The sequence below is a fragment of the Scyliorhinus canicula genome, chromosome 8 (assembly GCF_902713615.1).
Source record: "Scyliorhinus canicula chromosome 8, sScyCan1.1, whole genome shotgun sequence".
Lineage (NCBI taxonomy): Eukaryota > Metazoa > Chordata > Chondrichthyes > Carcharhiniformes > Scyliorhinidae > Scyliorhinus > Scyliorhinus canicula.
Genome location: NC_052153.1, coordinates 523,751 through 535,842, shown reverse-complemented (window position 1 = coordinate 535,842; position 12,092 = coordinate 523,751). Strand labels below are relative to the sequence as shown.

Genomic DNA, 12,092 nt, shown 5'->3' with positions numbered 1-12,092 from the left:
ATCTTGCCCTGTCAATGGGACATCTTGCCCTGGCAATGGGACATCTTGCCCTGCCAATGGGACATCTTGCCCTGTCAATGGGACATCTTGCCCTGGCAATGGGACATCTTGCCCTGGCAATGGGACATCTTGCACAATGGGACATCTTGCCCTGCCAATGGGACATCTTGCCCTGGCAATGGGACATCTTGCCCTACCAATGGGACATCTTGCCCTGATAATGAGACATCTTGCCCTGTCAATGGGACATCTTGCCCTGCCAATGGGACATCTTGCACAATGGGACATCTTGCCCTGCCAATGGGACATCTTGCCCTGTCATGGGACATCTTGCCCAATGGGACATCTTGCCCTGCCAATGGGACACCTTGCCCTGCCAATGGGACACCTTGCCCTGTCAATGGGACATCTTGCCCAATGGGACATCTTGCCCTGATAATGAGACATCTTGCCCTGTCAATGGGACATCTTGCACAATGGGACATCTTACCCTGTCATGGGACATCTTGCCCAATGGGACACCTTGCCCTGTCAATGGGACATCTTGCCCTGATAATGAGACATCTTGCCCTGTCAATGGGACATCTTGCCCTGATAATGAGACATCTTGCCCTGTCAATGGGACATCTTGCACAATGGGACATCTTGCCCTGTCATGGGACATCTTGCCCAATGGGACACCTTGCCCTGTCAATGGGACATCTTGCCCTGATAATGAGACATCTTGCCCTGCCAATGGGACATCTTGCCCTGATAATGAGACATCTTGCCCTGTCAATGGGACATCTTGCCCTGATAATGAGACATCTTGCCCTGTCAATGGGACATCTTGCACAATGGGACATCTTGCCCTGTCATGGGACATCTTGCCCAATGGGACACCTTGCCCTGTCAATGGGACATCTTGCCCTGATAATGAGACATCTTGCCCTGTCATGGGACATCTTGCCCAATGGGACATCTTGCCCTGCCAATGGGACATCTTGCCCAATGGGACATCTTGCCCTGCCAATGGGACATCTTGCACAATGGGACATCTTGCCCTGTCAATGGGACATCTTGCCCATAAATTACCTTTTTTCTTGCCATGGTGTGGAGATGCCGGCGTTGGACTGGGGTGAGCACAGTAAGAAGTCTTACAACACCAGGTTAAAGTCCAACAGGTTTGTTTCGAATCACTAGCTTTCGGAGTGCAGCTCCTTCCTCAGGTGAAGGAAGAGGTGGGTTCCACAAACACATAGACAAATTCAATGATGCAAGATAATACTTTGAATGCAGTCAGGGTAAGTCTGCCTTCCCATGTCTCCCGCTGCCACCCTTCACACAACTTCACACCTCCATGGTGACCTCTCACCCAGACACCTCACAGGATCACAGCACTTGTTATGACGCACACTCCCCCCTACCCCCCCCCCCCCCCCCAACGACCTCCCCCCGGCCCTTTCCCCCCAGTAAACATAGAACATAGATAGAACATAGAACATAGAACAGTACAGCACAGAACAGGCCCTTCGGCCCTCAATGTTGTGCCGAGCCATGATCACCCTACTCAACCCACGTATCCACCCTATACCCGTAACCCAACAACCCCCCCCCCTTAACCTTACTTTTATTAGGACACTACGGGCAATTTAGCATGGCCAATCCACCTAACCTGCACATCTTTTGGACTGTGGGAGGAAACCGGAGCACCCGGAGGAAACCCACGCACACACGGGGAGGACGTGCAGACTCCGCACAGACAGTGACCCAGCCGGGAATCGAACCTGGGACCCTGGATCTGTGAAGCATTTATGCTAACCACCATGCTACCGTGCTGCCCAAAGAATCTGTTCCTCACATTCCTGCTCCCGCTCACCTCCCACCCATTCCAGACTTCATCATCTGACCCGACAGGACTCCTGCCTACACTCATCAATCTGTCTCATTGCAGGACCCACTGAAACACACCCAGTGTGAGCGGGCACACCTGGCCAGAGCTGTGCCCAAGCTGAGAAGCCCACATCCTATCATGAGCGAGTTGGTCGGCGAGGAGCAGGACCGCCCCTGTGCAGAGGGCGAGGTGAGGGCAGTAGACATTGAGAACCCTCAACACATCCAGTCAGGGCCCCGGTTCACGGGAGTTAACTTTCTCCCGTCAGTCTCCCCTGTGATGGACCAATGCCATCTCACTTCCCTGGCAGGTCAATCAGCCAACCAGCCCCCACCATCCTCATGCCCCCTGGAGACCTCAGTCCTGAGCAGCGCCGAGGGAGACATCTTGGAGACCAGCGTCGAGGAGGCGTCACAGCTGATGTTGGCTGAGAATCTCCTCCCCAGTTTCTGCCCCTTTCACTTGGAATGAGGTTCATGTCCGAATTGAGGTCAATCCATCGTCAGTATTGAGTAACGAACCAGAATGTGACAGTCAGATTGTTACTAACTCTTCAAAAGTGTGAGATTGGGACTAAATTCAAACTAATTTTACAATTTTTTACATGGTAAAAGCTACAAGTAGATTTTTCTGGTTTCATTAACTTTGAGCTATTCATTTTACATCAATGTTGGCAAATGAATTGCAGCAATTTTAGATTAAAATTGTTCCCTTGATAATCTGAAATTATTAAATTGGGAAATGAAGTGATTGTTACATTTTATTTCCTGAAGTGAAACATTATTCACTTGTGGAGTAATTGATGTGCCTTATCAGGTATGGTTTATGACTGATGAATATATTGATACGGTAACTACTTCTCCTGCACATGGTTGGGGGGGGGGGGGGGGGGGGGGGGGGCTGTGGGTGGGGGGAATGTCGTTCCTGTTTTGAAAGGCTGGATTGTTTTTGCTCAGCTTTAATGGGGTGGAATTTGGTGTTGGGTGATGGTGTGACGTGTGGCACATTCTGCCCAGTGTACACCCTGCCCAAGCAACATTCAATAACAATGGATTCTGGTTAGTGTTTCCTGCCATTATTCAACTGAAACCAGGGAGATTTGAACCGCAAAGTTTAAGATGCCAATAGTCTGGTTAGCGGATGGGAGTGGTGGGGAATCAGCTTGCCAACAGCATTCAGCAGTAACAAGGAGGAGATCACGGGGGTAATGGGAGGATTTCATGGCTAGGGAGCGGGGAGCTGGCTCCAGGGGGCTCTTGGCAGGAGGGGAAATTCTGGGTGGGAGTTGCCATGGTCAGGGATTGGGAGGGGGGTGGTTTGGTGATTCCCCGGGGGGGAGGGGGCAGGAAGGGTGATGGGAGAAGGTTTCCACAGCCAAATTGCACATTTAATACTTTGTGTGATTACCACATGGCGGGATTCTGGTGGGAAATCCACAACACTAACCTGCATTCAGAGCGGCAACTGCGTTTGACCACAATCATCTTGTCTGTTTAAAAGGGACTTTTTGTGTTAATTAGACCATTGTAGTTTAAGATGTACTTTGTCACCCATGTTAATCTTTCAATCTGTGTATATTTAAGCTAAGGAGGGAGTAAAGGCGCACAGTATAACAACACAACTTTTTATATTAATAAATGTTTTTTTTGTTGTTAAAACTAATTAGCGGTCCTGTGACTCTGTGCCTCTATGTTTTGTAAAGGTTATGGGGCTGGATTCGCCGATTCTGAAGCTATGTCCCAAGGCTAGCATGGGAACGGTGGTGTTTTACAAAAGAAAAAACGGGGGCCAGTATCAAGGCAGCGTAGAGCATAGCCGTGAATGGGGATTCTCCAGGCAATCACCGAACACGATTTCGGCATCACCAACCGGAGAATCCCACCCACAGTCATCTGAGCAGGGTACCATTCCGGAATGTTCCTGTCCAGTTTTAACATCAACTGGGATTGTAACAGGCAAAGGATTCCTGAAGTTTCTTTGTGTGACCCGGAGTAACATTGTTGACCCCTCAAAGGAGCTCAGTCGGACACCTCGCCAGCTTCAGGATGCTCCTGCACTGCTATAGAACAGTTGTTGGGGAAGTCATTGCTTCATGCTCAATCGTACAGGATCTCAACTCAACCCAGGAGCCCAATATGGGCGACACGGTTGCACAGTGGTTAGCACTATTGCTTCACAGTTCCAGGGTCTCCGGTTCGATTCCCGGCTTGGGTCACTGTCTGTGTGGAGTCTGCACGTTCTCCCCGTGTCTGCGTGGATTTCCTCCGGGTGCTCCGGTTTCCTCCCACAAGTCCCGAAAGACGTGCTGTTAGGTGAATTGGACATTCTGAATTCTCCCTCCGTGTACCCGAATAGGCGCCAGAGTGTGACAACTAGGGGCTTTCATTGCAATGTTAATGTAAGCCTACTTGTGATAATAAATATTATTATTATTATATCCTCCCACCCCAAACAACAGGTAGATGAGGGTCTCTTAACTTTCAGCAGCATAGCCCCAGTAAACCACCGATCTGTGTTGAGTCCGGGATCTCTTGGAGACATTAGAATTAACTCAGTGTTGTCAGGGCTACTCCGTCAGGCTACTCCGTCAGGCTACTCCGTCAGGCTACTCCGTCAGGCTACTCCGTCAGGCTACTCCGTCAGGCTACTCCGTCAGGCTACTCCGTCAGGCTACAAGGTCATTGATGGTCCTATTCATGGTAACAATGCAGGAAATCATTGCAGGGAAATATAGGCTGGTTTAGCTCACTGGGCTAAATCGCTGGCTTTTAAAGCAGACCAAGCAGGCCAGCAGCACGGTTCGATTCCCGTACCAGCCTCCCCGGACAGGCGCCGGAATGTGGCGACTAGGGGCTTTTCTCAGTAACTTCATTGAAGCCTACTCGTGACAATAAGCGATTTTCATTTTCATTTTCATTTCATTTTTCATATGCCTGTGGAAGTGTTCAGGAAAGGATTGGGTTAGATTAGATTGGGTTGCTTCTTGTCGCCAAATAGTCGGCCAACATAAAGGGTAGGAATTTCTTGGACTGGCTAATTTGGCAACAAACACTCCTAATTAAAACATTGTGTGCCACAAGCTCTAATAGCGATCAGAGCTCACACTCGATGGAGAATGAATCAGAATCAGCTACAAGAAGGAAAGTAGGAACTCAGTCAATGGTCAATATAACAGTCCCATGGGCAGCACGGTGGCCTAGTGGCTAGCACAACCACCTCACGGCGCTGAGGTCCCAGGTTCGATCCCGGCTCTGGGTCACTGTCCGTGTGGAGTTTACACATTCTCCCCGTGTCTGCGTGGGTTTCGCTCCCACAACCCAAAGATGTGCAGAGTAGGTGGATTGGCCACGCTAAATTGCCCCTTAATTGGAAAAAATAATTGGGTAATCTAAATTTAAAAAATATATATATAACAGTCCCACAGTAATATTACACTGTAAAATCACCCTGTAAAATTATACTGTAAAATTATACTGTAAAATTATACTGTAAAATCACCCTGTCAAATCACCCTGTCAAATCACAATGTAAAATCATACTGTAAAAAACCCTGTAAAATCACCCTGTAAAATCACCCTGTAAAATTATACTGTAAAATCAGCCTGTAAAAATCACCCTGTTAAATCACCCTGTAAAATCACCCTGTAAAATCACAATGTAAAATCATACTGTAAAGTCATCCTGTTAAATCACCCTGTAAAATCACACTGTAAAAAAAACCCTCTAAAAAAACCCTGTAAAATCACCCTGTAAAAATCACCCTGTAAAATCACCCTGTAAAAATCACCCTGTAAAAATCACCCTGTAAAATCGCCCTGTAAAATCACCCTGTAAAATCACCCTGTAAAATCACCCTGAAAAATCACCCTGTAAAATTACGCTGTAAAATCACCCTCTAATCTTATTACAGCAATTGTATTTCTGTAGTTTGTGTGTTTCTCAAAGTTATTTGTAAGAGAGTATCTATTTGAAGAGGGTGGAGGAAAAGACCTAATTTCATGATATTTGCTTCTGTTCCTCACCCCCGAATCCAGTTAAACTGGGTAGAATCATTAGTCAGCACACACTGACCCAGCACTTTGTCCCATAAATGTGAGGAAAGTTTGAGGTCATTTGTGACTTGGTTTTGAGACAGTGGGATAATTAAACACCAATCTTGTAATCATCAAGGAAAGCTGACAACATCTGCCTTCTCAGGGTCTTGCTGTTTGGCTGGATGGCCATGGTATCTGGAGTCAGAGGTGAGACTCGAGGGTCATTCCTGTGACAGTTACCAACACTGTAATAAGCTTGTGCAGTGTCATGATGGAGATAAAGAGACTGAGACGGTAAGAGATTCTGTCCCAATCTCACTGCAGCAGTTTGAGAATTTGTTCCCAGTTAACATCACCTGAATTTAATAATAATCTTTATTGTCACAAGTAGGCTTACATTAACACTGCAATGAAGTTACTGTGAAAAGCCCCTAGTTGCCACACTCCGGCGCCTGTTTGGGTACACAGAGGGAGAATTCAGAATGTCCAAATTACGTAACAGCACACCTTTTGGGACTTCTGGGAGGAAACCGGAGCACCCGGAGGAAACTCACGCAGACACGGGGAGAATGTGCAGACTCCACACAGACAGTGACCCAAGCCGGGAATCGAACCCGGGACCCTGGAGCTGTAAAGCAACAGTGCTAACCACTGTCCTACCATGCTGTAAAACAGTCAAGAAGAGATTCGGGTCAGTGAAATTGCAACTAGTTCAGTAATGTTCCTGGGAGAAGCAAAGCTGCCTTCCTGAGGAAGTCTGAGCCGCTCTTTAACTCCAGCCACACATCAATAAAGTTGATCTTGAATTTACACACCGTCCCCGTTTATATCAATCCCATCCGGACAGCAGCCGATTATAAAGCAGATTATAACCGCTCGGTTAAATCAAACCCATCCGGACAGCAGCCGATTATAAAGCAGAATATAACCGCTTGGTTATATCAATCCCATCCGGACAGCAGCCGATTATAAAGCCGCCATCACCACGTTCTGAAGGTAAAGGGGAATAAAATAGCAGACGAATTACATCCTCAGCAGACATTTTATTTAATGTTTTTGCCTGTGATAGAACGTTTAATTTGTATAATATCAGGAAATTAGATTTATGATACAGTGACATGTTGTTGATAAAGAATTATCTGTATCACCCAGATCCCCGCTCTGTCTCTGTATCACCCAGATCCCCGCACTGTCTCTGTATCACCCAGATCTCCGCTCTGTCTCTGTATCACCCAGATCCCCGCACTGTCTCTGTATCACCCAGATCCCCGCACTGTCTGTGTATCACCCAGATCCCCGCTCTGTATCACCCAGATCCCCGCACTGTATCACCCAGATCCCCGCTCTGTCTCTGTATCACCCAGATCCCCGCTCTGTCTCTGTATCACCCAGATCCCCGCTCTGTCTCTGTATCACCCAGATCCCCGCTCTGTCTCTGTATCACCCAGATCCCCGCTCTGTATCACCCAGATCCCCGTTCTGTCTCTGTATCACCCAGATCCCCGCTCTGTCTCTGTATCACCCAGATCCCCGCTCTGTCTCTGTATCACCCAGATCCCCGCACTGTCTCTGTATCACCCAGATCCCCGCTCTGTCTCTGTATCACCCAGATCCCCGCACTGTCTCTGTATCACCCAGATCCCCGCTCTGTCTCTGTATCACCCAGATCCCCGCACTGTCTCTGTATCACCCAGATCCCCGCTCTGTCTCTGTATCACCCAGATCCCCGCTCTGTATCACCCAGATCCCCGCACTGTATCACCCAGATCCCCGCTCTGTCTCTGTATCACCCAGATCCCCGCTCTGTCTCTGTATCACCCAGATACCCGCTCTGTCTCTGTATCACCCAGATCCCCGCACTGTCTCTGTACCACCCAGATCCCCGCTCTGTCTCTGTATCACCCAGATCCCCGCTCTGTCTCTGTACCACCCAGATCCCCGCTCTGTCTCTGTATCACCCAGAACCCCGCTCTGTCTCAGTATCACCCAGATCCCCGCACTGTCTCTGTACCACCCAGATCCCCGCACTGTCTCTGTATCACCCAGATCTCCGCTCTGTCTCTGTATCACCCAGATCCCCGCTCTGTCTCTGTATCACCCAGATCCCCGCTCTGTCTCTGTATCACCCAGATCCCCGCACTGTCTCTGTATCACCCAGATCCCCGCACTGTCTCTGTATCACCCAGATCCCCGCTCTGTATCACCCAGATCCCCGCTCTGTCTCTGTATCACCCAGATCCCCGCTCTGTCTCTGTATCACCCAGATCCCCGCACTGTCTCTGTACCACCCAGATCCCCGCACTGTCTCTGTACCACCCAGATCCCCGCACTGTCTCTGTATCACCCAGATCCCCGCTCTGTCTCTGTATCACCCAGATCCCCGCTCTGTCTCTGTATCACCCATATCCCCGCTCTGTCTCTGTATCACCCAGATCTCCGCTCTGTCTCTGTATCACCCAGATCTCCGCTCTGTCTCTGTATCACCCAGATCCCCGCTCTGTCTCTGTATCACCCAGATCCCCGCTCTGTATCACCCAGATCCCCGCTCTGTCTCTGTATCACCCAGATCTCCGCTCTGTCTCTGTATCACCCAGATCCCCGCTCTGTCTCTGTATCACCCAGATCTCCGCTCTGTCTCTGTATCACCCAGATCCCCGCACTGTCTCTGTATCACCCAGATCCCCGCTCTGTCTCTGTATCACCCAGATTCCCGCACTGTCTCTGTATCACCCAGATCTCCGCTCTGTCTCTGTATCACCCAGATCCCCGCTCTGTCTCTGTATCACCCAGATCCCCGCTCTGTCTCTGTATCACCCAGATCCCCGCACTGTCTCTGTATCACCCAGATCCCCGCTCTGTCTCTGTATCACCCAGATCCCCGCACTGTCTCTGTATCACCCAGATCCCCGCTCTGTATCACCCAGATCTCCGCTCTGTCTCTGTACCACCCAGATCCCCGCTCTGTCTCTGTATCACCCAGATCCCCGCTCTGTCTCTGTATCACCCAGATCCCCGCTCTGTCTCTGTATCACCCAGATCCCCGCACTGTCTCTGTATCACCCAGATCCCCGCTCTGTCTCTGTATCACCCAGATCCCCGCACTGTCTCTGTATCACCCAGATCCCCGCTCTGTCTCTGTATCACCCAGATCCCCGCTCTGTATCACCCAGATCCCCGCACTGTCTCTGTAACACCCAGATCCCCGCTCTGTCTCTGTATCACCCAGATCCCCCCTCTGTCTCTGTATCACCCAGATCCCCGCTCTGTATCACCCAGATCCCCGCACTGTCTCTGTATCACCCAGATCCCCGCTCTGTCTCTGTATCACCCAGATCCCCGCTCTGTATCACCCAGATCCCCGCACTGTCTCTGTATAACCCAGATCCCCGCTCTGTCTCTGTATCACCCAGATCCCCGCTCTGTCTCTGTATCACCCAGATCCCCGCTCTGTATCACCCAGATCCCCGCTCTGTATCACCCAGATCCCCGCACTGTCTCTGTATCACCCAGATCCCCGCTCTGTATCACCCAGATCCCCTCTCTGTCTCTGTATCACCCAGATCCCCGCTCTGTCTGTGTATCACCCAGATCCCCGCACTGTCTCTGTATCACCCAGATCCCCGCTCTGTATCACCCAGATCCCCGTACTGTCTCTGTATCACCCAGATCCCCGCTCTGTCTCTATATCACCCAGATCCCCGCCCTGTATCACCCAGATCCCCGCACTGTCTCTGTATCACCCAGATCCCCGCTCTGTCTGTGTATCACCCAGATCCCCGCTCTGTATCACCCAGATCCCCGTACTGTCTCTGTATCACCCAGATCCCCGCTCTGTCTCTATATCACCCAGATCCCCGCCCTGTATCACCCAGATCCCCACTCTGTCTCTGTATCACCCAGATCCCCGCTCTGTCTCTGTATCACCCAAATCCCCGCACTGTGTATAGAATCTGTGCCAGAACCGTGATGCCCCATGAGCTTAAATTCCTGCCACGATACCTCTGCATGGAGACAAGCTCAGAGACTGCTTCACGCCTGATCCAATCATGACTTGTGTTTCCACCTGGAATTAAATTATCCTGGGCGTCTTGTGGCTGTGTGTATCATTGCTTTAGAAAGACTAGTTTATCTTTAAATCAACACACCTTCCTCTTTGAACAAATTAAAATAATTGTGCAGCAGCTGTGTCTTTGAGCTGCATTTTCACAGTTGAAGCATGGGAGCGATGTGAATGTTTGGGGTGAAAGTGAGAGAGAATGAGTGCCCTGGGGCGGTGGTTTGTGCGGGAGCATCTTCTGCTAATCACTCAGGCAGATAATAACCATGGCTGAAGACTGGCTTGAGGATAATTACGATTCACTAAAGCTTTGGAAATGGCCAGTGGGGGAAAGAATCATGTGGCGTATGAATGCTTTTCTAACTAGAGAGTATGAAATGTTGGCGTGTAGTTGCATATTTTTAACATGCCAAGATGGGAGATCACATTTCAGCCCATTCTATTCATTGCATACCTCTCCGAATTAGAACCAAATTATCATTCTAAACATCAGCGACGCTAAGCATCAACTTATTATTCATCTGTTCTGAATCAGAGTTTCTGCACAATTAGAGTCGTGGCTTTAAAATACTGTAATTTTTTCTTTTATAAAGTCATTTTAAATATAATATAAAGGCACAGCAAATGGCTTCAGGCTTTGAGAAATGGCATTGTGAAAAATTCGAAGGGAGCTCATTCCCAATTTAGAAATAGTTGCGTTCTAATCATCATCATCCAGATCCCCGCACTGTCTCTGTATCACCCAGATCCCCGCTCTGTCTCTGTATCACCCAGATTCCCGCACTGTCTCTGTATCACCCAGATCTCCGCTCTGTCTCTGTATCACCCAGATCCCCGCTCTGTCTCTGTATCACCCAGATCCCCGCTCTGTCTCTGTATCACCCAGATCCCCGCACTGTCTCTGTATCACCCAGATCCCCGCTCTGTCTCTGTATCACCCAGATCCCCGCACTGTCTCTGTATCACCCAGATCCCCGCTCTGTATCACCCAGATCTCCGCTCTGTCTCTGTACCACCCAGATCCCCGCTCTGTCTCTGTATCACCCAGATCCCCGCTCTGTCTCTGTATCACCCAGATCCCCGCTCTGTCTCTGTATCACCCAGATCCCCGCACTGTCTCTGTATCACCCAGATCCCCGCTCTGTCTCTGTATCACCCAGATCCCCGCACTGTCTCTGTATCACCCAGATCCCCGCTCTGTCTCTGTATCACCCAGATCCCCGCTCTGTATCACCCAGATCCCCGCTCTGTCTCTGTATCACCCAGATCCCCGCTCTGTCTCTGTATCACCCAGATCCCCGCTCTGTATCACCCAGATCCCAGCTCTGTATCACCCAGATCCCCGCACTGTCTCTGTATCACCCTGATCCCCGCACTGTCTCTGTATCACCCTGATCCCCGCACTGTCTCTGTATCACCCAGATCCCCGTACTGTCTCTGTATCACCCTGATCCCCGCACTGTCTCTGTATCACCCAGATCCCAGCTCTGTCTCTGTATCACCCAGATCCCCGCTCTGTCTCTGTATCACCCAGATCCCCGCTCTGTCTCTGTATCACCCAGATCCCCGCACTGTCTCTGTATCACCCAGATCCCCGCTCTGTCTGTGTATCACCCAGATCCCCGCACTGTCTCTGTATCACCCAGATCCCCGCTCTGTCTCTGTATCACCCAGTTCCCCGCTCTGTATCACCCAGATCCCCGCACTGTCTCTGTATCACCCAGATCCCCGCTCTGTCTCTGTATCACCCAGATCCCCGCTCTGTCTCTGTATCACCCAGATCCCCGCTCTGTCTCTGTATCGCCCAGATCCCCGCACTGTCTCTGTATCACCCAGATCCCCGCTCTGTCTCTGTGTATCACCCAGATTCCCGCTCTGTCTCTGTATCACCCAGATCCCCGCTCTGTATCACCCAGATCCCCGCTCTGTCTCTGTATCACCCAGATCCCCGCTCTGTCTCTGTATCACCCAGATCCCCGCTCTGTCTCTGTATCACCCAGATCCCCGCACTGTCTGTGTATCACCCAGATCCCCGCTCTGTCTCTGTATCACCCAGATCCCCGCTCTGTCTCTGTATCACCCAGATCCCCGCACTGTCTGTGTATCACCCAGATCCCCGCTCTGTCTC

General features: G+C 50.2%; 1 protein-coding gene across 4 annotated transcripts in view; it reads left to right on the top strand.

Annotated features, from left to right (window-relative positions):
• Nucleotides 1-12,092, top strand: part of LOC119970046 (ADAMTS-like protein 1) — a 343,924-nt gene that overhangs the window by 25,857 nt on the left and 305,975 nt on the right. The window contains exon 1 of one of the 4 annotated variants that reach the window (XM_038803989.1): nt 1,993-2,062. The exons of the other annotated variants lie outside the window; for them this stretch is intronic. Coding sequence (XP_038659917.1) covers nt 2,012-2,062 — 51 coding nt within the window. The 5' untranslated portion in view covers nt 1,993-2,011. Of the gene's footprint in view, nt 1-1,992; nt 2,063-12,092 lie in introns of those variants that run through there. 4 annotated transcript variants of the gene reach the window in all.